The sequence below is a fragment of the Cyprinus carpio genome, chromosome B22 (assembly GCF_018340385.1).
Source record: "Cyprinus carpio isolate SPL01 chromosome B22, ASM1834038v1, whole genome shotgun sequence".
NCBI classification, from domain to species: domain Eukaryota; kingdom Metazoa; phylum Chordata; class Actinopteri; order Cypriniformes; family Cyprinidae; genus Cyprinus; species Cyprinus carpio.
Window position 1 is genome coordinate 29,858,994 of NC_056618.1, and position 22,770 is coordinate 29,881,763.

General features: G+C 40.7%; 2 protein-coding genes across 4 annotated transcripts in view; both read left to right on the forward strand.

Annotated features, from left to right (window-relative positions):
- Positions 1-1,314: 1,314 nt before the first annotated feature.
- On the forward strand, positions 1,315-20,169 carry LOC109098582 (max-interacting protein 1). 2 transcript variants are annotated; one of them, XM_042749784.1, is made up of 6 exons: positions 1,315-1,627; positions 3,916-4,021; positions 7,080-7,109; positions 15,583-15,697; positions 17,316-17,505; positions 17,681-20,169. In XM_042749784.1, exons 1-6 carry the CDS (start codon positions 1,408-1,410, stop codon positions 17,842-17,844), a joined length of 825 nt encoding a protein of 274 aa, XP_042605718.1. In that variant the 5' UTR covers positions 1,315-1,407; the 3' UTR covers positions 17,845-20,169. The 2 variants fall into 2 exon arrangements, with proteins under 2 accessions (XP_042605718.1, XP_042605719.1); XM_042749785.1 differs by lacking the exon at positions 1,315-1,627 and adding an exon at positions 3,294-3,765.
- A 2,399-nt stretch (positions 20,170-22,568) lies between these two features.
- The window catches only part of LOC109068810 (gastrula zinc finger protein XlCGF57.1-like), a 52,253-nt gene continuing 52,051 nt past the window's right edge, over positions 22,569-22,770 (forward strand). The window contains exon 1 of one of the 2 annotated variants that reach the window (XM_042749623.1): positions 22,569-22,707. The gene's annotated coding sequence lies outside the window, so the exon portion shown is untranslated. The remainder of the gene's footprint in view (positions 22,708-22,770) is intronic. The other variant, XM_042749619.1, reaches the window with a different exon arrangement.

Genomic DNA, 22,770 nt, shown 5'->3' on the forward strand with positions numbered 1-22,770 from the left:
GTTCACATCATTTACTCACCCTCACACGGTTTCAAACCTGTATGGGTTTCTTTCTTCTGTTGAACACAAAAGGAGATATTTTGAAGAATGTCGGTACCCAGTCAGTTGCTGGTAGCCATTGACTTCATTGATCTTCTTTTGTGTTCAACAGAACAGAAGAAAGAACAGTTTTGAAACAACATGAGGGTGAATAAATAACAATATTTTAATTTTTGGGCGAACTGTCCCTGTAATGATAATAACCATGCTAAGAGGTCACACTATGAAGTATCTATTCACAGGTCAGAGGTCACCAAACCTGAAGCAGTGAAACGCATGAGCTCGCGTTTCCAGTCTCCAGTGATTGCATGCATATGAATGGAATTCAATGGAACAAAAAGCGTAATGACCGCCCCTTTAACCTGGGTGTGACAAAAAGTTACACTGCTAATCAAACCAAAACGTGACTTGTTTGAGCTTTATAAAGCCTTATGAAATTGATTAACTATAAAAACTCCTAAAATGTGCTTAGTAAGGGAAGAGGACAGACTCATTTGAATTTGTAACGCATAGTGTTGTTGCGTTAATTTTGTCGTTTAGCAATGCTCTGAATGTCTGGAACTATGGCAGAACACGAAATCCCATAGGCCTATACTTGCCTTCTATGTAGTAGGCAAAAAACAGTAGGTGAAAAGAGCAGTCCTATGACAGAATTCACAGTATTCGTAAAACAATAGTCAATTACTTACTACTTCCGCATTCTGAAGAACACATCCAATAGCTTTACTATCCCATGAGGCATTGGGGCAGCGTAACTGACATGACCGATGTAGTGCGGATTACAAACTATATAAAAACAAACTTCTAATGGTTGTGAACTAATTACTTATTCAAAAGTAAGTCTATCTTGCAATGCCCTTACGAAAATTAACCATGTTTTTATTATAGTAAAAGTGTATAGTAAACATGTTTTTTTTTGGTGTATTGACCACAGTTTTATTACATACCATATAGTTAAACTATATAGTCAGTGTTGCAAAACCATTGTTAATTATTATAATTTGTGGTTACCATGGTAAGCAAGCTTTTTTAGTTTTTATTTGTAGTTAAACCATGGTTAATTTTTGTAAGGGTGTGAGCGTACGTGTTACTTACTTTTACGATGCAAGCTAGCACTTCTAAAGTATGTATATCAAGTCGTGTTTACCAAGGCACGGGAGCAGGCTGGCGATGACGTCACAGCCCGAGGGGCACGTTGCAGACGTGACAGAGGAGCGCTCGGCGGGCGCTAGGACCCTGCCGCAGAGTTTTATCCCCTCTTCCATCACATTCCCCTCATTTATCCAGTAGCTCCAAGAGAGCGCGTCACACAGCACAATAACTCTCACACACTTTCAATCCCGACCATATTCACTGCACGGGAGCGAAATGATGAGGACTGAGAGGCAGCGAGGAGAGGGGACGGCCGAGGCCTCGTTTCTGGAGTCCGAGGCATCTTTGGATGCGCCAGATTTTGAGACGTCTGCTTGTCCTTTCAATGACGTCTTCAGCGCCAGAGACTCTTCCATGATAAACACTTTCCTGACAAATGTGCAGGTTTTACTGGAGGCTGCGCGTTATATTGAGAGCGCCGAGAGGAAGGATGGAAGTAAGTGAAATTATAGTGCACTTCTGAGCCATTTCGACTCATTTGCGTAATGCAGACAAACTGTTTCATTGTCAATAGACTCAGACAACAAAGGATCGAGTTCAACGAACAATCAGCCAAGTAGACGAGGAACATGTGCAGTGTGCCCCGATATGCGATGCACATGCACACTGCTTTTAAAGGATCAAGTTTCCAAAATGTAAAAGGAGAGCTTTTTATATTTTAGCGTTTTTATAATACACATAATGCAGAAACTTTAATTGTTTCAGGGCCATTTTCAACTGCACAGAGTCGTATAACGCCAAATTTCACACATCTGTATTTAAGTGCATGTGTCAGAGACACAAAAACAGGTGAATAATTCCCTCTGCAGCGCATTTAATGTCCCAAATCGCAGGCTGGCTGTCCCAAGCTGGCATGCACCGTCATATGGGGCACTTCAGAGTCTGGCATTGTTCGGCAGAGAGACATGCCAGGCTGTTTGCCATCTCTTTCTCTCGAGGAACATAAACAAGTATGTAAATAAATAAATAAACAGCATCTGCTGGCACTATACACACGCTGACGTCACCTCTTGCTGTGGTAGACTGTAATTTGCAGCTTTAACTCTCCATTAGGCACCTAGTATAAGAGTGTATGTATGATGAGTACACGTTTACCTTATAAATAAAGGCATTTGATCACATGAAGTTGTTTTTGTTTGAGCATTATATTGTGCTTTGTCTAGATCGGAAATTGTAGGAAAATGTATTTGGCGCCTATGTTTTTGTTTTATTTATTTATTTATGATAATGTTTAAGGCTGATTGCGTCTATATGAAGCGCTTTAGAAACAATAGATTTTCATCACGTTATTCGATTTATTATTCATTTTAAGTCACCCCGGGTAAATCTGAAATTTTATATGCAGACTGCATATTTCTACTCTACAAGAGTTCTCCAGTTCGCCTTCCTGTTTCTTAGGGGGTGTGTTCAGCATGACATCCACATGGCGCACTGTGCGCTGCTCTGATTGGCCGGAGCGCGTTGCGTTGGCGGACGCTTACTAGGGCCTCTGACCAATCACGGCGCTGCGGTGCGTGACGTCATATGTTGCTGGGCCTGGCTTAAACGGCACTGGAAGTGAGGGATTGTGGGAGTTGAAGTGCGCAGCATCAAAACGGGAAAATGGCAAAAACGACATTTTCAATCATTAAATGTAACGCAGATTACACGGATTGTTACATGGCTGCTTATACAATTAAAGGCTAACTAAATGGAAGACTGAAATATAGATTTGAGATGCTCGGAGTGCCACACAGCGTCTCCCTGTACAACGGTTGTTATTAATAATAATAATAATAATAATAATAATAATAATAAAATAACGAATACAACAGTAAGCTGTATATTAATGAATATAAAATGAATATTTATATTTTTCTTAGTATGTTTTAATCTCATTGGCTATAAATTGCTAGATATTCTTAAGGTAGACGTTGTCTAATTTGTGTATAAATGTATTTAATATTAAATTATCGCTAATAAACTAATACTAAAGCTAGATTTAACCATCCAAGCAAGGTTATTCTTTTAATAACTAATAGTATCATAATAAATCCGCGTGTCTTGTTCCGAGTTAAAGGGCCGCGAAGGACTACATTTCCCATAATGCCCCGCGCGGAGGTCTCGATCCTCTCAGCTGTTAAAACAGTAGGTAAACAAACTAGCCGAGGAGAAAGCAGCGCAAGCAGCAGGGACTTCGCAGGCTGGGCTCTCGGGGACGCTTTTGTACCTGTTTCTACTCATTTTATACACTTTGTATTCGACTGTTTTCCTAAAGCACTTTTACTACTTTGATACTCGGGCGTCGGGGTGTTTTATTTGTGTCTGATTTCCAGTAAACTAGCTTGGTAAAAGTGTAAGGAAATAACCTCGAGTCTCGACGGCTCAGCAAACAGAAACAAAAACACAAAACAGGTGAATCGTCGGAGGATATTCAATGCTGCGTTTTGCGACGCGACAGCTGTCATCGTGATCACACATCAGAAAAACAAAACAAAAAACGACACGCTTCTAGAGTTAATCACACGATGACCGCTGTGCTGAATATCCAGAGGTTACTGGAAGCAGCCGAATATATAGAAAGGAGAGAAAGAGGTACATGGTATTGATATTTCTAACATGCAAACTGTCCTGCCAGTGAGGCCGAGCTGTGAATTGACTGTATTTTGAAGTGCATGAGGTGTTCAGAGGGACTTGGCCCGAGTCTGGTTAGATGTGACACGTTTCTGCGGGTGTCTTTTTCAGAGAGCGAACACGGATACGCCTCGACCTTTCCGTCTATTGAGCACTCCAGCTACCAGAGACAAAGGAAACTCCGAAATAAAAAGTGCAGCGGCAACAACCACAACAGGTAAGCACATGATCCGACTCTCCACTTCCACTAGAGAGAGAGAGAGAGAGGGGAAAAACTGCTGGAGGAGAGCCAGAGAGAGAGAGATAGACGTGTGCATAGATCACACTGCTGTGACATCTGTCACGAACAGTCACTGCTTACAACACTGGCTTGAATCATTGCTGCTGTCATTTGTGAATCATTTTCTAGTCGCCTACTAGTTTATGGCTTGTTTTTGATACGTTAAATGAAACAATATAAACTTTTAAATGCCTATTATATATATATAAATATAGCAAAGAATATTATTTATATATATATATATATATATATATATATATATATATATATATATATATATATATATATATATATATATAGTTGTTGCTTGATTTGTTTTGGGGGAGGGGAGCTCTCATCAGCTGACTGTCAAACGGGACTGCTGCAGCGTTGAGGTTCTAGGGACCGTGCAAAAACTCACGTCCTGTTTTCGTTTTTTGAGCGCCATTGGCTTTCGTTTTGTTTGAACCGAAAGTCTGCAGTGTCGATATCTTTGGTGTATTTCGACGCGTCTGCGGTTATGTCCGCCAAAGAGTCAGTGCGCAAAAACAAACAAACCAGTCTGCACTGCTGGTTCTCACGAGAGGGGTGCTGTAGTTGAGTTTTCCCCCGGACTCTTGAACACACGGCTCTTATTTACAGCAACTGTTGTGTTCGGGCTGCCAAGGTGAACAGCCCGAGGCGTCTTTATTAAATTATTTTTCCACGGTATTCTCCTTCTAAAACATGTTCTGGAAAATTGTTAGCGGTATTTTTCCGCTAGATGTCGATTTGATAAAAGAAACTGATCAAAAATGCAACAACGGGCGTTTGTTAAATCACGAAAATGGTGATGCCAGGAAATGTTACGTTGGTAGACAGTTTCTAGGGTTTGAGATGGCCAGAAATATCATCCAGGTAAACAGCTCACTAGGTTTCGTGATGCCCATAATTGGCAACTGGGTAGACAGTGCGAAAATTCACCATGGGTTTACCACAAATAAAACCAAAACATGGTTGTTATAGTTAAACCATGCTATCCACAAATTAACCATGGTTTTGCTGCACTAAGCATAGTTTAATCATGGTATTTGTAACTGTGGTTATACAAATGCAATCAATCTGCCAAAAGCCACGGTTTACTGCATGTTTACTATAATAATGTCTATAATAAAACCATGGTTAGCGTTGGTTTATAACATGCCATCTAGGTTGGTCACTTTTTTGTGATGCCAGAAAAGTTGTCTGTGTAGGTAGTTCACTAGGTTTCGAGATGCCCTGAATTTTTGTTCATTGTGGGCATCATCCCCACAACCCACCCCCCCACAGATTTTGAGTTGACCAAAAATGGCAACTATTTACAGCTTTTCAGTTGACCAAAAATTACATCTGACTATGGGTTTCGAGCTGACCAAAATGCCATTTAGCATCAGGTTGCTGTTTTAGAAAGAAAGGCCATCTAGCTACAGAATTTGAGTTTATCACAATGTTGACAAAAAAATGCTGTCTAGATACAGGTTTTGAGCTTATCAGAATGCCATCTAGCTACAGGTTTTGCATTGACCAGAATGCCATTTAGGTGAGCAGCTCACAAGGTTTTTTTTTTTTTTTTTCGCAATGTGCATGTGAGCATATTTAATGTTGTGTCAGTTCCGACTGTTTTGTTTCGCTGCATTTCTAAGTAACAGACATCTTGATGACTGATCTCAGGTCTGTGTTACTGTACACAAAGCGAGCACTGATGGAGGAAATGTAAAGGAAACACTATCTGATCATCTGGCATGCCTGTGTGTGTCTCCCGAGAAGAGGTCATTCAGGCTGCCTCCGTTGAAATGAAGATGGTGGAGCGATTGTGAGGGGAAAAAAAAATACTTTTCCACATGTTTTAAAAACTGTGTGGGGCATCCTCATTTTTGTTTGTTTTGTATGCCTTAGGCAACCCACATTTTTGAGCATTAAAATACAAGATTTCTTCACTTCTGCTGCAAATAATAAATACAGAATACGCCAGTGTTACACTAAGAAAAACATCCATAGTAATTTCCTTCCAGGACATTTGAACCCTAAATACAACACAATGCAAAGCGTATTTCAAAACAACAGGCAAAAACCCATGAAAATCAACACTGTGTGCCATTCTTACAGTATTTTCCTAGAGTGTATGTCTCTTGACACTACACATCCTATCACACAAAACAGTCATACTGTTCATCATTTCCTCTCTCGCTCTATTCCTCCTCCCCCTTGAGCTTGCAAGCATCCTCCCGTGCAGAAGTGGCAATACCATAAGGTCAGCTACAGGATGCCTGAAAACACGATCTTGGTATTAATAGTCGGGAAGGGAAAGTGGTCACATGACCCACGGAGAGGTAGGCCCTCGCTGCAGCCGCGTCTTGCTGCCCCTGCAACGGCATTGCCGTGCACCGGTTCGGCCGGCCATTTAGACCTTTGGAAAAGCTTTCAGCATGTTGCCACACAAAGAGCCTCTTAGGGGGACGGCTGATTCACTTTACATTATTAACATAACAGTGACTCGTGCTCTCAGAGAGGGCGAGAGAGAGAGAGAGCGTCCACTGGCACTCACTCTTTGTACGAAGAGGAAAGCTCTCTCACGTACTCGCATATAGGCTGGTCATTGTGCTCCCTTTCTCTGCTCTGCACACTTCATTTCTCTGTCTTTACGCTGCAAACAAAGAGTTGCAGTGACATGTGGGTCATTTAGAGGAGCCTTTATAATTCCCTTTGGAGCCACTGGATTGGTTGTGGCTGGTTCAACCCCCCAATAAAGATTAATTAGTAAATCCATTGGAACCCTTAATGATGCATAGTCTTGTTCTTAATGAGCTGCCAGGCTTTTTTCCGCATACATGATCTCTGATCTAACGATGAGAGCTGACATTTAATTCTGGAGATAAGTGCTCAAGAAATGAGCTTATGCTTATGATGGGGGTTATGATAAAAACCTTGCACTTGATTCCTCACAAACTCACAAGCAGGTTGATGTTTGCTCATTCATTGCTTCTGTTTTGTTTTCTAGGTCCACACACAATGAGCTAGAGAAAAATCGGTAAGTACGATTTTTAAGTAATTTGTTTAATTTTTTTTAACCTTAATGCTGAGAACACTGGCAATGACAGGAAATATCACAAGCCAATATCACGTAAACTTGCCTCAACCACATGAGCACCACAACTTGAACGTGCGCTAATTGCCATGATTACAAATAGGTACTAAATTTTAGCAAGAAGATGATATTTGGGTGCCAATATGAGACCAATGCTTTAGTTTTTTGTTTAGTATGTTGTGGTTGAAAACAGTGATGTATTGCAGTCTTTTACTCACAATTAAAATCGGAAGTTGGAGCTTTGTGGTTTTGTTGCTATATTTCCTGCTTTGCTTGCATTGGCATGCAAGTGTTGGTAAATGAGGGAATAGTGTATATTTGTCATTGCCGAAAAGACTTGCAGTAAACAACATTGTAAAGATCCTTAGTTTATGAGACAGGTTATGCAATGGTGTTTTTAAGTTATAAAAGTTATAAAAAACAGTTCCAAAAAATGTGGTTCCCAAGTAAATTAATAAAGTTTAATTCGGAATAATTTTAGTGCTTTAAAAAAAAATCCTTTCACCTCAAGTATTGAAGCTACTTTTCAAAATTCATTAAATATGAAAAATAAAAACTGCATTACTTAGGGCGAACAGGAGGTTTAAAACACGGAAGAATTGTCCTATAGTTGTCCTCAGCTTGTCCCTGCAGCAACAGGTACCTAAAAGTGAAAGTAAGAGGTGACCCAATTCTGCTAATCTAAGGGCATTCACTCTCCTCATGGCTCACCCGCCCCTCGTTCCTGCACAACTACTGCAGCCTCAGCTTCAGATTACTGCCCAGAGTCCAGGGAGACAACAGAAACGAGAGACGCACTCATATGTCCGTTCTTTCACAATGTCCTTTGCATAATAGGAAGTTCACAGAAGGAACCGGTTATTACTGTAGGTGTACACTATTAGAAGAATACAAGTGTGATTTCTTTGAAATGTCCCAAACATATGGGTGGAGTTTTCCTTTAATTCGCCACCCGTGTGCATAGTGAACATAATGCATGAGTGTTTACAGATGGACTGTATGTTCTGGTCTCATGAGTGCTTATCTGATCCGACAGTGCGGGTCCTGCTGTTTAGGCTTTATGCACGTGAATACTGGAGGCTCCACTTTAAAGACCGAAAATAACTCTAGTCTAGACTAACAGGAACTTCTTTGTGACCCTCTATATGAAAACCTGGAGCTCTGTTAACTTTTCTTAAGCACAGCTTAGTCATGGAGTGTCACGTTTATTTTAGATGGGACATGGGTGAGATTGGAAACTTGGACAAAGAACTTGCTGCAGAATCATTGGTGGACCAAAGCACACAGTTTTACTTGAGTAGTTTTAAATGCGCCATATGTATGTGAGCATGCAAGTAGACTCATCTCCTACCAGACCGGCTGGGTTTCTCAGATAATGTCTACACATGTGAAGGGTTGTCAGTGCGCTGGCGTGGGGTTGTATGGGTTTGCTACAGATAAAGAGGACAGGGCTTGTCGGAAAGCCTTTAGTGTAAGCACAAACAAATATTACACAACGCATTATAACGAAGGTAGTCAACAGCCACACCCAACACAAAACCATATTACCTCTGACACGGCATGACTTGTAGAGTTCTCAAAGATAGGACACCTATAATTTACATTTTTGTACCAACATCCCAACCGCACAAAGTTTTAATACATCCCTTCCAACCATCTTTCATGATATACCAAAATACTTAGTCAAATGCCTTGAGTGGCCCAACTGGAAGCGCAAGGGGACAGTTTCCTGCTTGCCAATGCCTTACTGCAGTCCCAGGTGGCAAGTGGTGACCATTTTGTGTCAGGCATCACATGCAGTTTCTGTTTGATGAAGATGTAAGATAGTTCAGTGTTTTTGCATGTGAGAAATGAAGAGGAAGAAGATGAAAGCCTCGTGACCACATTCCGGCCTCTTGTAAGCCACCACACATATACAGATAACACGCGTGTGTTCATGCAAGCATGCCGCTGTTTGATCTTATGATGCCTTTGAACATATGTGGTGAGCCTCAACTTCCTGAACTTGGGTTTGGTTGCACAGTTCGGATGTCAGCTAAAAAAGATGTCGAATTGAACTGAAATCCCTGATTTCATTTCCAATAATGGGTATGTGGTTGTTAATTATTGGGTATATGAAAGCGAGGGTGTTTGGATATGTGTTAAGCACAAGTCGTGGATGTGTGGGCCGTGGTGTGTTTGACAGTCAGAATGTAAAGGCTCAGGAATAAAGCTGCCAAGCAGGCTTACTGAAAATAGACCAGCGGCCCTAAGAAAAGATCTTTTCAGAAAGTAGAGGCGCTTGGGCAGATTGGCTACAACACACTTCCACCCACAAAAAGAATCGCTAGGAATAAAGTGTGCTTAGAAGATACGACGTCATCCATGGCCAAAGTGTGCTCCACAAGAACTCTCTGCCGATGACCTAACATGTTGTCCTCCCACAGCACAGAGGAAGCTGGAGTCAGAACATTCCGCTTCCCCTGGGAATTCCGTTAAGCCCTGGAAGGGAAGCTGAGAACTGACTGTTCTCTATGACCTGATGCCTTGTAAGCTTTTCTTGGACAGCAAAAGCAGCTTAGGAAGTGTGATCTTTGGTCAAGTAAGCAATGCAGACTCACACATGCCTGGGCATGTTCACAGTGCACGCGTAGATGCACACTCATGCTATGGAAGGTTGACAGAGCTCTGGGTGTTTTGGGTGAGTCAGGAAGGACACACACCCCTGTGGCAGTCTTTGGGTTATGTCGGAAGAGTATAGCAGAGGACATTTTAGATTCAGAGGCCACTAGTGCTCTGCCTTGCCCCACATTTACTGTGTTCTGTAAAAGAAACACAGTGTTTCATTGCACATCTCACTTCAAATGCAGCATGCATTGTTACTAGTGGTTAAGGTTATAGAAACAACACACAAACAAACCCACATCCTCGATGCCATCATAAACCTTGCTATATATCCACACCCAACATTTTAGATTATTACTCCTTACTAGTACAACCAAATTCTTGAATTACAGGCTGAAATCTAGGAAGCAAGTAACATTCCTGAATGACACAGTCAGTTGAATGTCACCAGCAACACCCTTAAAACCTGAAAAAAGAAATTTGAAGGGTTTTTTGTTTCTCCATTGTGTCAAAGTATGACAGTTTGCAGGCAAGGCAAGGATGTAACTAAACGTTCAAAATTGGTGTAAGGACCAAATTGAACTTGAAATGGCTAACCTGACAATTGCCCATTGGGGAAAAAAAAAAAAAAAAATTTATTGGGAAAATTTATTGTGGTTGATATATTCTGGTTGAAATGTTGGGGTGAAATGTTTGTTGTGGTTACAGCCCTGGGGCCTACCACAGAGTGCCATATATTGAGTTGGCCTAGGGACTCATTGTGGCATGCGGAACAAAGCTATACTATCCAGCCATCCAATCAGTGGACCTCCTGAAGGTCGTCCAATCATAACCAACCACATTGATCTGCACCCATGGTCCTTTGCTTTGTGTGTCATGGCCTTTGATCTGATTACGGAAGAGTCCTATGGCTGTTTGCCCTTCCACCACCGCTGTGTGTGTATTTGTTGTGTTCGGATTAGGCGGCCTTCCGGGAAGTAAAATGGATTGAGTGGATTTTCTGAGAGCGAGTGGTGTGATCCAAACATCTGGTGATGTTTCTGTTTTCTGATTCCGTCCCGTTTGTTTTTGGGATCACCTCACGTTTATTAGATTATCCAAAGTGTCCACAACCTTCTGGCCAATTGAAACCTAAATAATAGAGAGCCGCACAATAGAGAATCTGTGTTTTCCATGCACACAGCCATCTGCAGAAGATTTAGGTTTGGGGGCAGCAATCACATGACCACACACATAAACTCTGTGGGCATGTGAGTGGGGTCTGCTGGTCTGGGCTGTACGGAGCAGATTACAGCTCAGCACGTGTGAACTAATCCATGTGTTACTGATGGGCCAGAGCGGGCCTTGCTCCACCACAGCTGTTACTGTCTGAATTTGTACATGCTCCTTTATTTCCCTGTGGATTGTAGCCATCGCTCTGCCTGTAGTGCGTGTTTATGTATGCGTGTTTAACCAGGGGTGCAGCAAAGGTATATCCTCAGCCCGATGTAGGTCTTGTTCTGTCTCCCCCTACTAGGGATGGGTCTCAATGTTTGACTAGTTGCACTACAAACTGACTAGATGAATGGAAGTGAGACTAGTTCATCCACATTTTTTCATTTGTTTGATTGTAGTTTTTGATATTTTTAGTGCTGCTTCTTGTATCACATCTCACACAGTTTTTTTTTGAGCATCCCAACATGAAAATTGCATTCAAGACCTGGATAAAGTTAAAAAGAGTCCAGTTTTTTTAAAACACTTGCAGCCTATTACATTACTTCATGCTCTGTTGACGCTGAATGAGACTAGTCCGTCGACTACTTATATGCAGGCAACCCACTCACTATTTGATTTTGAAAATATGTATTTTTGCACATCCACCCCCCCTTCGTGTGTTGTACAGTAAGTTGTCATTGGTCCACCCCATGCATGACTCAAAGGCTTCTTTGTTTCCAAGCATGTTTACATATAGTGCCGTCATGATGTCTGTCTCTACTCTCCTTCCACTGGTATCTGTCTCTTCCTCCTACCTCTTTATTCATCTCCCTTTCATTCTCTCTATCCTGACTACCCCCACCTTCTAACTTTACATCTGCAACCATCTCTCCCTTCCTCCTCCTCTGCCCACATTTGAAGGTTGCTTTTATTCTCAGCATGAGTAGGCTATACGTTGCTTTTAGGTTGTTGCATCTCTCTAATGTCATGCTCGCATTACTTTTCGTCCAGTTTTTGGACAGATTACGTGAGAACGGAGGACTAGCACCAATAATGGCCTCCCATCTGTGTGTTTATGTGGTGGGGGAGGATACTGCTCACATTTAATCTGGGAGCTGTTCGAGAGCTCGGGACTGTTACGGATATGATGGGGACACGTCTGCATGCTCACCCATTGTGACATCATAAAGCATGTGGCCAAGCCTTTAAATAAAACAAGGCTGGTAACCCAGATCAAGCTGTCAGTCCTGCTGTATTGATCAGATTCGAACTAGGGCTTGAGAACCCAGAGCCTGTTCTCGCTTTGTAATCTGTGCAGTGGTGTGCAATAACCCTGCCATGTGACACGACGCTTTAAAGGCATCATCTGAGGCAATGGAGAAAAATATACTACAGGAGGATCCGTAGGAAAAAACTCTGACATTTTTAGTGTGGGTGCATTGCTGTACGGTAACTCCATGCCATCATTATGGCTTGGGGTTTCATCTATATTACATGCACGTGATGCTATAAATAGTTGGCTGGTTGCGAGAGAGGATGCAGTTTGTGTTCTCACTTAAAGAAAAATGCTAAGATTCAGGAACAATTTAAATCAAAATTGTATGTGCGTTTCTATCAGTGGAGAACTGTGCAGATTTTAGTTTGCTGCATAGACAGAGGTGCTGCGTGGGAAAATGTGAGATTTCCTGTTGTTGAAGCAAGCTATGATTATACATGTGTATATATTGATAGTTGGCAAATAGACAGGCCAGTATGTAATCTGCATACTTTGCATACTGCAAAATGTGTTGAATATTTTGTTCTCGATGCAGATTATAATTTAAGAGTGTGTTCGAATGGTGTCAACCCCCTCTTGACCTTGACATTACTTATTACCATGCAAGGCCCATAGCATTATGCCAACTCCATTCATTATTTACCAATAAACCAAGCAGAATCTAGAGCAAGCATGTGTTTTCAACCCCTAATAAAACCCCCACCACACCAGAGGACAGAAAGGACGGATCCATCTAGCTATCAAAAGTTGTATATGTATAAACATTACAGTGCAAGTGCACATGAATACACATTATATATAGCATTTGTTTGTGTGATAATTAAATGTAATCCAGTATTTTACGATCGTGACAGCCCTGACTATGAGCGTGTGTGTTTATATTTATGAGTCATTTAAATGAAATGTGAAGATGTAAAATTCTTGCTCGGGGTGTAAGAGAGAGAGCAGGTCTGAAAACGCTCGAACGTAAGAGGCACGTTTGATTTGAGTTATTATTAAATCGAGTTGTGGAGTTCTCTATGTGACTAATGCAGAGGAGTATAAAACTTGGCTTCTTCTACCAGCATCAGATCTTGACCAGAAGAATAGACTTTGATGCACAGATTCTGCACATCCATGATTATCAAGGGTCGTTCATTTATTCTGTTCCAAATCCAAATGAACTGCCTACAGAAGCAGCATTTTAAGGCAATATAGTTAACTTGTTTTAGTCACATTTGCCTTTGTGGTGAAGGCAGTACCAGAATGCAGTGCAATGCAATAAAAAAGTATCAATAAAAATGGTAATTTTGTTTTTGTCTGCAGAATTGCACTATTAGCTCCTTTGGTTGAGGTTCCCTTGCAGAGGGCTGTTTTTATTTATCTGTACATGTAAAATTTCTCATATCAGCCATTTATGAGGTTCAAAGACTGTTCACTTTTGAAAATAAAGGTTGTGTTGGCGCCAATAGCCTTGTGGGCAGCACACCGACATACATCGCTGTTGCGCTACGGGCGTCCCGGGTTCGAATCCTGGCTTGAGGACTTTCCCGATCCCGCCCCCATTTTTGTTGAGCTTTGCTTATTGTGATCCCCGATCTGTCCTGATATAATAAAGGCAAAAATGCCAAAAATAAATCTTAATAAATGAAGGTTGCAAAATGTTTTTTTTTTTTGCAGTGATGCCATAGAACAACTGTTTTCGGTTATCCAAAGTAATTTTCAGTGAATAATTCCTAAAAGAACCATTTTTCTTAATGTGAAGATCATTTGAAAAATCCAAAGAACATTTTGTAAAGTAGAAAGGTTCTTCATTGATACCAGTAAAGAACCCTTATTTTTAAGAATGTAACTGTCTATGTAGGAATCACACTACCAATTTTGATTCTGCAACAAAGCTAACGTGATAAAGTTCATCTATGTTACATAACTTTACTGCACATGCATTGTCGTTCGCACTGCAAGTTATTCATAGTAACAGAAACACACCTAACTTTTTTTTTTTGTGTGTGTGTTTTTGCGTTGGTTTCTGTTTTGATTTCTCGCATTATACAAGCAGTGTTTTTATGTACCACAGAAACTGAGGAATTTAATGCATGACGTAATAATTAGGTATTTTAAAGATGTTGTTTTTCACTCAGCCTGCGAGACGACATACTTGGTGATTGTTGTTTGGCACGCTCTTTGTCTGCCGATTGAAATGAAATCATTTATCACGCCACACACTGACGAAAGCAAACACGCGCACATACAGTATATACAGCCTTCCCCACAAGCACTGTTTGAGTGCGTGACGTGCCGCTGTCATGTCTGGAAACAGATTATATGTAGATAGCGTGAGAAGTACTTTAAAGATATTTGGGTAACATCTGGTTGCCATGGTGAAGGGGTTGAAGGGCAAAAAGGGTGTAGATGAATTATAGGCCTGGTGCAGTCATTTGTATGAGCTACAAGTAAGACTAAAATACCAGTCTACTCCCTACAGCCATTAATGCACCAGGTTGATCAATCAATGTCCACACACACCGAGGCAGACACTGGAGCGTCTGCGACGAGTGTGTGACGGCTGTCCTGATAACAGTGCCCTCTCAGTGGTGCTCAGACAGAGCGATAAGGCTTGTGATAAACCTACTGCCATTGTCACAGGCCAGACAGACTGTGTGTGTGTGTGTGTGTGTGTGTGAGAAAGAGACAGCCATCTTCATTGCCGATAAGGTGGAATGCAAATGGAATTAGAGTTGAAAAGCCTCAATAACACAATTATAGAACCGCGCGCTGATAGCGATCTCCTGTACACAAACACGCTCATGTAAAACGCAGACCGAGAGTCTGCTTGTGTTTTAAAGGGGTGCTGGACATCAGTGATTCGTTGATAAACTATTATAATTGTTGTTAGTTTTATTATTAGTGTTTCTAATGTGTGTTTAGTTTTTAAGGTTTTATTTATTTTAGTAGTATCTCTTGTGCTATCTATCATTCTGTCTATAGTTCTATTATGTCTACCATTCTTTGGTTCCATCTGTTGTTCTTTATATGGTTCTATTGTTCTATCACTCTTTTTTTATTTCAAGTATTAAAAATTCTTATTTTTAGTTTTAGTCAACACTAATAACTGTTGGACACATAGGTTTCATTTTGCAACAGAAAGGAAACAATCTCAGCTTTTGAGTTCCTAGAATACAATCTTCAAGTAGTCAGTGGCATGTGTGGGTGTGTGTGCGTGCTTTGTGTTTAAGCCAGAGAATGAGGTGTTGTCTCGTAAGCGGTTGCTCAGATCACACAGGTACAGCGAGTTCATTGCGTTTTCAGGGTGTGCGTGTGCATGCGTGTACGAGGCTGATGTTTCTGTTTGTCATGTTTCAGGCGAGCCCACCTTCGCTTGTGTCTGGAGCGATTGAAGACTCTCATCCCGCTGGGACCAGACTGCAGCCGTCACACCACTCTGGGGCTGCTCAACAAGGCCAAAACACACATAAAGGTAAACACACTTGAGAGGAGCTCCTAAATGAAGATAATGATGTCGGAGCTGTGGCATAGTGGTTTGCGCACATGCTCCGACACACTGAGCCATGGTGCTCATGTGGGAAATACGAGTTTGAATTTGCTCGCCACATTTACTTATCCTGTAGCCCTGTCTCTGCTTGTGATGTCCTGTCCTGTCTAAACAACATTTGTTGTTACTTCTTTGCCAAATAATTCATTTATTTTTATTTTGAGATTATCGCATTGGCAGATAACCAGACAGCTGATAAGACACCAGACACTTCCAAACTCTTCCATATGTCAATATGAATAACTATTAACAGCATATTCAGTGTTATTGAAGTATTATTAATATACCATTAAAATATTTAGTAATGTTTTGAATTTTTTTATTATATTTTATCTTTTGTGTGTGCTTTTTTTTTTTTTTTTTTTTTTTTATAATTTTAGTATATCAACTTCAACTTGTTTTATGTCAGGTAGTTGCCAAGGCTTTTTATTTTACTTTTTTAGTTTTAGTTTTGCATGTAGTATTTGTATTTTATTTAAAATGAACTTCAATTAACTAAAATGTAACTAAAATGTAACAGTTTTTTTTTTTTTATGGTTTTCGTTTTTTGTTACCAACAACAACACTACATATGGGTAATGCACAATTTCTTGATCTATATGTATATATTGTTATTAAAAAATGTGCATCTCAGTTGCTATCATTTATAATTTCTTAATTAAAAAAGTTTAAGACATAAAGAAATTAACAGTAGTTTGAAAAATGAATGTCCATTCACATGAGATAAAGTCTGATCAGTTGCCAAATAAAAGCGGTTTTATTTATTCTATATAAAAGTCTACAACTATAAAAAAAATTCACATCCGCACATTTATACAGCCACAATGCCTTACAAAAAAACCCACAGCTTCCTGTAAGCACAGCCACATCTCTTAATGTGACAAATCAGTTTCTATGCTTTAATAGCTTTTCTCTAAAACACGTCAAGCACTACAGACAGATACTTTCTAATGTTGAAAATATGTATCTGATAATAACCCTGTTTTTTGAGCTAAATATCTGATTTTTGATGTGTTTGTGGTTTTCCCCTAATAACAGGTTAAGCTGTCCTGACCAGTTATGTGTGTGTGTGTGTGTGTGTGTGTGCATGTGTGTGCGTTAGTGTTTGTAGCTGGGGTCCCATGCTGAATAATTCTAGTGTAATGTATTATACGGTCACAAAGGTCACACGTGGGGGGGTTATCGATCCAAACTGGGTTCAGAACTGTAGTAAACAAATCCATTAGTCACATGAGCTTGTCAAAACACACACCTCTTTAAATCACCCGTCCTGCTGTTTCATACAGCATGATGTTAATGAAGTTGTTTCAAATTTTGGTTAGTGCTCTTGCAAATCAATGCAGGTTTGAATCTGGCTTGCAATATTTCCCAATCCTGAACTGATAAAAAGGAACAAAATTAATTAAAGGTCTTGTAGCGCTGAAGGTGTCTTTACTTATGCATTAGCGGTAATAATCACTGATTACACCATGAATTCTTTTGTGCGTGCCGTTAGTGATTTTCCGTAATTATCCGTGAGTCACCGTTCTTTGTCTTCCCACAGAAACTGGAGGAAGCGGAGCGTAAGTCTCAGTATCAGTTGGAGAGTTTGGAGCGAGAGCAGCGTCACCTCCAGAGGCGACTGGACCTGCTGCGGGGCGGCGGGGGCGTCCTGGAGGGCGAGAGGACACGCACTGACAGCATAGGCTCCACCCACAGCTCCGAGAGATCCGACCGCTCCGACTCAGACCAAGGTTGGAGCTTCATGTGTTTATATATCTATTATATATATAATGTAAACTTAAATACATCTTTGTCTGTCTGTCTGTCTGTTGTTCTATCATCTGTTGTTCTGTCTGTCTTTTACCACTTCACGATGCTATGAACATGTTGTCTGACTTTTGTTTCTCTGTCTATCTGTGAACACAGAAGAGATGGAGGTGGACGTGGAGAGCACAGAGTTCTCTCATGGAGAGCTGGACAGCGTCAGCACAGCCAGCACCAGCGATCTGGACGACCACAGCAGTCTACAGAGCACTGCCAGCGATGAGGGCTACTCCTCCTGCAGCATCAAACTGGCCTTCAGCTCATAAAACGAGCTCCCCTTTACACACACACACACACAAAATATCCCAGCCCTCGAAATGAGTCCTGCCTCCTCGCCACCTTTCCCTCCTTGACCAATCAGAGACTCTTATTCAAGTCAGGTGACCAGAACACCGCCGCCCCTATAGAATGCCTGATGTTTTAAGTTTATGAATGTATCTGAGAGAATATGAATGAGATGGAAACAATCTGTGATTGTGATTTTAATTGGGTTTTAGATGGTTATATTCCTGAATAAGAGACCTCTCTGATAATTGTCATTATCTATATCCCCTTTTTCCGAAAGGAAAGCTAAGATGTATAAAAATAGATGTTTAATTTTTAATCCAAACCCCTGATTGTTAATTCTCTACATGAATGGGTCGTGAACTGGTCACTAAGGTCAACTAAACCCACTCAAACTGGATCACCTGACAAGTGTAACTCCATATCAACACAAGAAACCCAAACCTGTTGATTTTCTTCTCATCCGGTCTAATGGTCCTAACGTCGCTGCTCAACGGCGACGAGGGCTGTCATTGGTGCTACGTGACAAAACCGGTAAAGCAGAAAGATTACTGCATTCATCAAAGATCGACGGAAAAACTATGTTCCCATGGCTGTGGGAATTTTTGGTGCATTAAACCGTGGAGCTACTTTCCACGCAGCAGCTAAAACCCAGCGATCTTGCACTCGACCGCATAGAGCCCTCCGTAGAACTGGCACCACGTCAGAGAAATATCCACCCCTGTGTTTAACTAGATGTCTCTCCTGGCAGAAAAAAGCAATAAACTCTTGTAGTCTGATCAACAAATTAGCACTCCTACTCCTGAGACACAACGCTTGTGTCTGTCCAAAAGAGCAACGCCAACTTGCTCATTTTTTGTACATAAATACGATAGTTTAATAAATTAAAGTTAAAATAAAAACTTGAGTTGAAAAAAAAAAGGTAGTTACCCATGGGTAGAAATTGCCTCTTGCTGTATGTCTTGTGTTTTGTGCATTTTAAATTATATTTTTGCAAAGATTGACTATCTTCCTCCTGAGAGTCTTTTGAGGTGGCATGGGCAGTATTATTTGTTCATTATGCTGGATGAAACCGAAGTAGTTTAATTCTGTAGCTGCCCGAGGAATTTGACGACTTTCTTTAAAACTAAACAACCAACACACTGAAGTACTTAAAATCGGACACAAGAACGAGTGACCGCAGGCAGTGGTCGTGGACCTGTGTTTAAGGCATGCTAACTCTGAGTGGCGCTCTTTATTTATTCGATTTAGGTTTAGAATTTTATTCGTTTTAAAGCTGAAAGGCATTCCACTACGTGTCGCGTGCTGTAGACGTGGAGCGGCTCAAAATCAAACTCTTGCTTCCCGCTGTACTGTATGTTAAACACATTAATTTCTTTAATTTGTGTGAGAAGAAGCATTCAGACTTGATTAGCTTTCCTCAAGTAGTATTTATTTTCTCCCCTCGATCCAAAATCAGAGGAAAGGGTTAACTTATTTCATTCGTCAAATCTTTGATGGCATTCCCTTCCCTTTTAGTTTCCCAATTCTCTTCTAAACCCTAACCTCACTCCGTCTGAGATTTATTATTTTTATTTTAGATTTCCTCCCCAAATGCAGAGCTGGTTTTTTAGTGCGTTTTAAAGCCAAGTCTAATTTGTAAACGTTCTGCTTGCAATAAGAGCAGCGCGGACATCTGCTAGGTGTCCCGATCCAGCATCAACCAAATGCTTTTTGGCTGCTGAACGTCCCATATGTGTGGAGTCGTTGTACTCACCCCTGTTTAAGAGAGTTTTATTTGGGTGTAAATTCATTGTTTAGAACAAACTGAGGTGCGTTGGTGCTTGATCAACACCTGGCCAAACCTCTGCTGTCCTCCTCACAAGAGGACATGTTGCTTTTGTCTATCCTTTTCATTCATATTGTTTTATTGGTTTATAAATCTGCACTATTTGAAGCCAGGGCCCATATTGAGATGGCGGTGCTTTTTGTTTTATTTTATTTAATTTAATTTTTGAAGAGAATGGACCGTGTCCTGTTGAGGCCACCGCGTACCGATCCAGGCCCGAATTCAACCACGCTTCCCAGAGAAGTGGTGCTGGTCTGGGATCAGCTCTCAGTCGCTCCGGAGGAAAAGAAAAATGCTAAACGGATCCTGAAAGAAGCATCTGTGTTTTGTCAAGAGACTCTGGGTAAAGGGTCTGTTAGAGGCGAAGCTTCTCCACTGGGAAGGAACTCGTGGCCATTCTTTGTAAACATGCACTCTTGATTCTAGCTGTGAGTTAAAATGCAATACTTAAAATAAACACCAACATTGTCAAAAAAGATCAGGAAGTGCTTTGTGTTTTTCATCATTTTCTTCTTTGTTGAATTAAATCTTAGTAGGCTACTTGTAGTTTTAGGACTGACTCAAAATAATGAACTATTATAAGAAAATACAAGAGCCATTTTGTTTAGTGGCATGTGCATCTGCAATTTGGGATGACGTGATATCAGAATACAAACGAATCACTTTTCATTTGGCGCCATCTAGAGGCCAACTTAGTACATTAACTAAGTATATCATTTTCTGTTAAGCACCCATAAAACTGATGCATGTTTTTATTATAATTAATTTTTTTTTTTATTGTTGTTGTTAAAATATTAAATTTCTAATACAATGTTGATACGATCTCAAAACAAACGCTGATTACATTTTTTTTTCTTCTTAATCCTCTCCTGCCCTCTGGTGGTCATTCATGATAGTTCAGAGATGCGTGTTACCACCTGTTCTCTGTATTGACACCTGGGGTATTTCAAATGATTTAATATGAATTAATAAACTTTACTTAATGCACTCACATTTAGATTATGTTTAATTATATTCATATTTTAATTCTATTTAAAGTGTCATCAGTTACCACATAAATTTCTCATGTTTACGAGGTACAACGTTTAAACTTTGAAGCTCTTCTATGCACCGAAGTGTAGGCCCAATGCAAATAGGGTTTACTTAGTTAATAATCAAAACTGTTCTTGGTTGAACAGTCTTGTTTTGGTGTTCTGTTTTAATGTAGAACTACTAAATATCTTCTTCTATTTCATGTATAATACGGGCTGGTATTGTTTTGATGAATGTCTGTTTTGTCAGATTATAAAAGTGTGTCTTTGGCTCCTCAGCGCCAGCCTTGCACCCAGTCCAAGCGTGCGCTGGTGCCTCACCCCACATGCAATATTTTTTTATTATAATGTAATATAGTTTTTATTGTTGTTCTACCCTTACAGCTCTATCCATCTATCTATCTATCTATCTATCTAAGCAATACTTTTTATTCTTTAGATAATTTTTTTTTAGATATTTTTGTTAGTTATGATTTATATTATTTTGTTATTTTTTTTTTTTTTGATATTTTGTATATAGACTAACAGTTGGTACTTTAACAGTCTGTGTAAACTTTCATTACAGAATCATGCACACAATCGACTTGGATATGGATATATAATTATCACTCAACCTTCATCTGAACTGTCTGATTGGCAATATATCCCACCCTGCCTCCCTCTCCCGCCTCCTCTCATTGATCTGTTCCTTTCTTCTGCTGGATCCTATCAGCCTCTCTGCTCACCCTCAGCTCTCCATCTGTGGTGTGGACAAACCCGGGGTCTACCAGTCTCCAGCTCCATTGCCGTCGAGTCTAGAGGACTCCTCAAACCTGCCTCCGCCTCGGCCCTGCAACCCTGCGGCTCCACCATGGCTTCCAGCTCCCACTTGTTACCGTCCTGGCTCCTTCCTCCGTCAGAGCCACACCGCCTGCCCTTCTCAAGCCCTTTGCCCTCCCCACCCTCCACCGCTCCCTCAACCGTTGGTCCTTCTTCGTCGCAAGGTCGGGCCTTCCGGGAGGGGGGCGTGATATCACAGATAGAAATTATTTTGTTGAGTGTTTCATGTAGTTTCTGTCTTCTCTTCTAGTTTAGGTCCTGTTCGCCCTTGATTGGTTCTGTTCCTGACCTGTCATTAGTGCATTAATTCATTAGTCAGTTATCAGTTACCCCCTCAGCACCTGTATGTCGCTCATTTACTGCCTTAAGAGCTCTCCTTTGTTGTTTCAGATGCTGGTTATTGTTGTTGTGAATGCTTGTGTTCCCTTCTGTCTTGGATTAACCTTCATCATCTGGAAATCTTATTAAATATTAAGTGATTAAGTTTTTAACATTTGGTGCTCTGGCCGTTAATTAATAAAACTTATTTGTTATAAGTTTAGATTATGGATTAAGGAATAGATTCATGATGTACTCGCTCATTAAATAAAATGTTAATTTTGAACAAATAAAGGTCCATAGTGCAGCTTTAAGAGGTGAAACAGATGGATGTTGAGACATATGCTGTATGAAGATGTATCTGCTGCATGTGTAGGACACCTGGTGATGAAGGATCCTCATACAGTGCAGGAGTCTGAGCAGGCTCAAGGTTTAAATCAACTCATTCTTCCTAACAGATTAGTGATATCGATCAAAAACAGAATTGTTCAAGTATAAAAATAATACAGGAATAATGGATATAATTTGAAACAACTGTTTTCTGCCCCATTCCCATTACCCATTTGTTATATTGAAATATAGCGTTTAATATCCACACTCCAGATCAGTAGGTGGCAGAAATGCACCTTTTACATTGCTTAGCCAAATCGCCAAAAATCGCGAGAAGAAGAAGATCTCGCCTCGCCGTGAAGACGTCACTACTCGCGCCTTCCCGCGCAATCAGTCAGCGTCGAGACTCCAGAGCGGTTCACGGTGTTTCTCATATTTACACAAACATGAGTTCAGCGGGTTCAGCGCCGTTTGTGTGTTTGCTGACTTAAACACTCAGAACAGCAGGCAACAAGCATGTGAGGAAACCCTGTTCAGTTCACGAAGACCTGAGCGCTTTTGTGTGTTTGATTGTGTCGCTG